The 4,411-nt window shown below is 44.9% G+C and overlaps 1 protein-coding gene across 1 annotated transcript; it reads right to left on the bottom strand.

Moving 5' to 3' along the window:
• Nucleotides 1–648: 648 nt before the first annotated feature.
• On the bottom strand, nt 649–3,778 carry LOC140128140 (DAN domain family member 5-like). Its single transcript, XM_072149587.1, has 3 exons — nt 3,590–3,778; nt 2,897–3,514; nt 649–2,163 (listed from the first exon to the last, which is right to left on the bottom strand). The coding sequence occupies exons 2-3, from the start codon at nt 3,296–3,298 to the stop codon at nt 1,882–1,884; spliced, it is 684 nt and encodes a 227-aa protein (XP_072005688.1). The 5' UTR covers nt 3,299–3,514; nt 3,590–3,778; the 3' UTR covers nt 649–1,881.
• Between the last annotated feature and the right edge of the window lie 633 nt (nt 3,779–4,411).

Here is a 4,411-nt window from a genome sequence, read left to right as displayed (position 1 = left end):
TATCCTGTATATATGGGCACAGCACAGTACTACTACTCCTATCCTGTATATATGGGCACAGCACAGTACTACTACTCCTATCCTGTATATATGGGCACAGCACAGTACTATTATTCCTATCCTGTATATATGGGCACAGCACAGTACTACTACTCCTATCCTGTATATATGGGCACAGCACAGTACTATTATTCCTATCCTGTATATATGGGCACAGCACAGTACTACTACTCCTATCCTGTATATATGGGCACAGCACAGTACTATTATTCCTATCCTGTATATATGGGCACAGCACAGTACTACTACTCCGATCCTGTATATATGGGCACAGCACAGTACTACTACTACTCCTATCCTGTATATGTTAGCAGAGCACAATACTACCACTACTATATGCATGTGTGCACTGCACTTCTGTTATCCTGCATATACTCGCTTCCTGTGTGTGGGTGAAAGTACCCCCATTACAACAATGACATAACATGACAGATGTCGGATTATCAGGCAGTTCTAGAAAAGATCATTTTACCCCTAAATATGTGACGTGTCCAGTAAAGGTCTGTATTGGAGGAATCTGTAGCTGCTGTTTTCTGATGAGTTTTGCTCAGATTAATGGATTATATGAACCACAGCAAAGAGGCAAAATATGAATAAAATCTCTTTATTCCGGATCGGGTGATAACACCCACATTTGGTCAGTCAGTTACAGCTGAGGGGGAGATCATACAGACCTTTCCCCAAATCCTAGATACAGACAGCAGATACACAAGAAACAGGTTTGGTGCAACAAAAAATATAATGTGCTGAGATGTTCCCTGTGGCATCACTTCCTATACAACAGGCTGCTCAGGTGATGTGCAGGAAGTGAGCCGTGCAGCAGTGAATTATGTCCCCCAAAGATTGGCTACCAGGGGAGGGGGCAGAGACTGCTACAGCTCAGGTGTATTACTACCTATAGCTGCGAGGCTCAGGACCAGACCATTGGTAATAGTGGCTGGTAGTCACTATGGCATAGCCGCAGATGGCAGTCACGGGCTACACTGGCACTCAGCTCATCTACTACTGGGTTTGCTTCCCTTGGTCATGTCCCGGAAGCGCAAACCAGCAACGCGCTGGAAGAATAGGGATAAAGAAGGAATTTACAAACCGGAATCAGACAATATCTGCCCTGTCTCTAAAGAGAAAGTCAAAAACATTGCAAGATATATTAAAAAACATCTGCAATAATGAATAGTCTTAAGAATCCCAACGCCCTGTGCACCTGTACGTGGCACAAGAGGGTCGGGCGTCAATATATAAAGACGTTCTCTTGTTTTATGCAAATTAGGAAAAGGTTCTAGAACACCTTTGATCAATAGAATGCGAGACCCTGGTCTCCATCTGGTGCATTCAGCTCTACAAGACGGTCTGGATAGCCGAACATTGGACTCCTCCCATCAGCGCCCCTTATAGGGTTATGGAATGACAACGTGCCTGCACGACCACCACTCCATCTACAGTACAAAGGAGGAAGCCCTTGTCTCGTGACCGATGGGGGGCTCCATTATCCCTCCCACACCAGCTTTCCCAAGAAAACCATAAAACAGAGAACCACCTTTATATTAAGGAATGTATAAAATACATATATAAAAAAAGGTTACATTAAAAACTAGATACAGAATGTAAACACATTCCATTGTTGAAGTTTGTTTTGTATCCCCCTTTATAGGGAGCAATGTCAAAAAAACTGTATAAAAAAATAAATAAAATATCATCTGGCTGTCTCAGACAATGTCGGAGGGTCACCAGGGGTCAGGAGGGGTCCCACTTTTCCTGTGGCAAAAGGACTTGAGGTTCAGAGGCCGTTATAGAGGCCCTGCGTCAGGAGGAGTCTTTCATTTAGTCTTGTTCTGAGGACACTGGCAGAAAACCCTCGTCACTGCCGATCCGGTCATATCGGGTCTCACAGTCACATTCTTCTATGAGAACCACCTCTTCCCACGACAGCCTGCCTCCACGACAGTGCAGGGGCACAGTGATGCGCCTGGAGCGGGTGGGGGCACACGAAGTGCAGGGCTGAGATAAACCAGAAGGCCAACCGGGTACGTAAAAGGAATTGCACTGACCGAAGCAGAACTTATTGGGGATCCGCACGGGAGCACAGTTCTTCCTGAAGATGTTCTGGAATGGAAAAAAGGCACAACATATTATTGAGACCAACTTTATAAATTATGTACAAAAAAAAAAAATCTCAAAGGTTTATGTGAAGAGCCACCAATGACTATCAAGAACAATCATGATAACCTTAGATAATGAAAGGATAGACTATCATAGAATTTCATCCTTTAGGGGGCAGTAGTATTCCTGGCCAATCTCAGAAGCCTTGACCTTAGCTTAGAAAGTCTGACCCATCCTGGAAGCAAATTATAGCTTTGTTTGAGGCGGAGGATGCAGCTGCCGGTTGTAATGGAGGGTGTAAAATTTGCAGAGTTACCTATACCATAGGATAGGACTATTTTATGGACAGGTCAAAGATTGGGATAAAAATACATTGTAAAGGTTGGGGTCCTGTAATATTCCACAGTGCATGGATAGCGAGGAGCCATATTGGTCATGGTGTTGACTTGAAAACAAGGAGATCGATGAAGAAGATGATCATCTACTTGTGCTCGATTTACAGCCTCGATTCCTCTTACGGACTACGCACTACAGAATTTGCCAATGGACTACCAGCTGCCACGGATGCTGGCCAACGTGGTCATGTAGAAATACAGCCAGGTTGGCATTCTCCAACCATTGGGATCGCAATGCAACCCCACGGACAATAAGTTATTATTTAGTAGTTTAACTCAAAAACACAATAAGTTGGCATCAAAGATGTGGAGTAGGCAAATCCAAAAAGTAACTTTCTTACCTGTATGAAGGGCAGGGCGTTGCACCTTGATCTCTTCAGGGCATCTTGTTCGATTGGCAGCACCTGGTCAGGGCGCGACCTGCTTTCCTCCTTCCGGATGGCATTCTCCCAGACAAGTTTCCTTTTCATGGCTTCTTCTTCCATGTCGTCATTTGAAGGATCTCTGGCTGCTCCTTGGAAAACTGGCTTGAAGGAATCAGCTTGGTCCCTTTTAATAAAAGGATTGTTGAGGAAAGACAGAGGAGGAGCTCTATGATTCCCAGAAACAGAAGTCACTTGAGGTCCACCATGATCTGTGTCCAGACGTAGATAGGTAGATCCCTCCTCCTCTTCCTCCATGTCTTCAAAGAATGGAGCTGGCCTCACAGAGGAGGCAGCCAGGATTACTAAGAGCAGGAGCATTTTCTTCAGTAGTAAGGCCAAAGGCTGAACAGTCAGGGGATCTGTTCCTTGTCGTCAATCTTAAGGGCCTGAAGAGGACCCTGGAGTCATATGATGGTTTTACCTTCTCAACCACAGAGATAGCATTGCCTTATATACCCCGAGGTGGGAGAAGGATTCAGGGTCTGAAGATTGGGAAACTTGGAAGCAGAGAGGAATCTTCCACGCTCTTCACACCTGTCCGAGCAAAAAGAAAACAAAAATATTGGTTTGCCTTGCCAAGAACAGGGATCTGGTTTCGGTTAATCAGACCTGTTTGAGTTTCATAGAAGACAGGTGATGGGGCGTCTAGTGGGAATATCTTGTGTACAGACGGCTCAGCTCTGTCACTCTGCAGGTGTCATCCATTCACCATCGACGGGCAACCAATTTCTGGATCATCATTTCCATTATTCACACACTGTACAAGTTTCTTACATGTCCCCAGCGTCCCCTGTCCAAAGGTAAAGTACAAGAGCCGCTGAGAGCTACCGGATTACAACTTACATCCAACTGGATGACCGTTCCATACAAAGTCTACGGGGATAATGGAGAAGGGGATCTGCTCATTTGATCAATAGTCGAAACCAGTACGGAAGTTGCGGTTCTGATCACAGTGGCGGCCCAGTCTTGAGGGAGGTTTAGTTTGGTCCTGTACGATTATATAACACACAGACCAACCCCTAAGTTTTTAGACGTCAAGATATTTTTATTTATTTATTTTTTTTTTTTGAGACCCTAAATTTGGCAGGATATCTTTTGCATTTGATGGGGTGGCAATAAGTGGTTATACTAGCATGGACCCCACATGGAGGGGGGGGGGGGTATACACCCAAATACTGTAGCGTATTGTTAAAGTTATGAACCTTCTCTATGTTTGATGGAGCCATAATCCACTATTATGTGTGTTTGACCGATTGGATGGAGAAGGAAAAGAGTCGACGTCTCATATCCAATACCAAATAGTCCAGAATTTCAGATGGTCTAGCACCCGACCCCAAGTTAAAGGGACGACCGCCGTGCCAGTACACGAGTGTCTGCTGCTCTTGTGACATTACAGCGCACCTCAGTCTCCTGTCACTATCAGACGAGCAC

This window comes from Engystomops pustulosus, chromosome 4 (genome assembly GCF_040894005.1).
Source record: "Engystomops pustulosus chromosome 4, aEngPut4.maternal, whole genome shotgun sequence".
In the NCBI taxonomy this organism is placed as follows: domain Eukaryota; kingdom Metazoa; phylum Chordata; class Amphibia; order Anura; family Leptodactylidae; genus Engystomops; species Engystomops pustulosus.
This window is presented reverse-complemented; position numbering and strand designations above follow the sequence as displayed.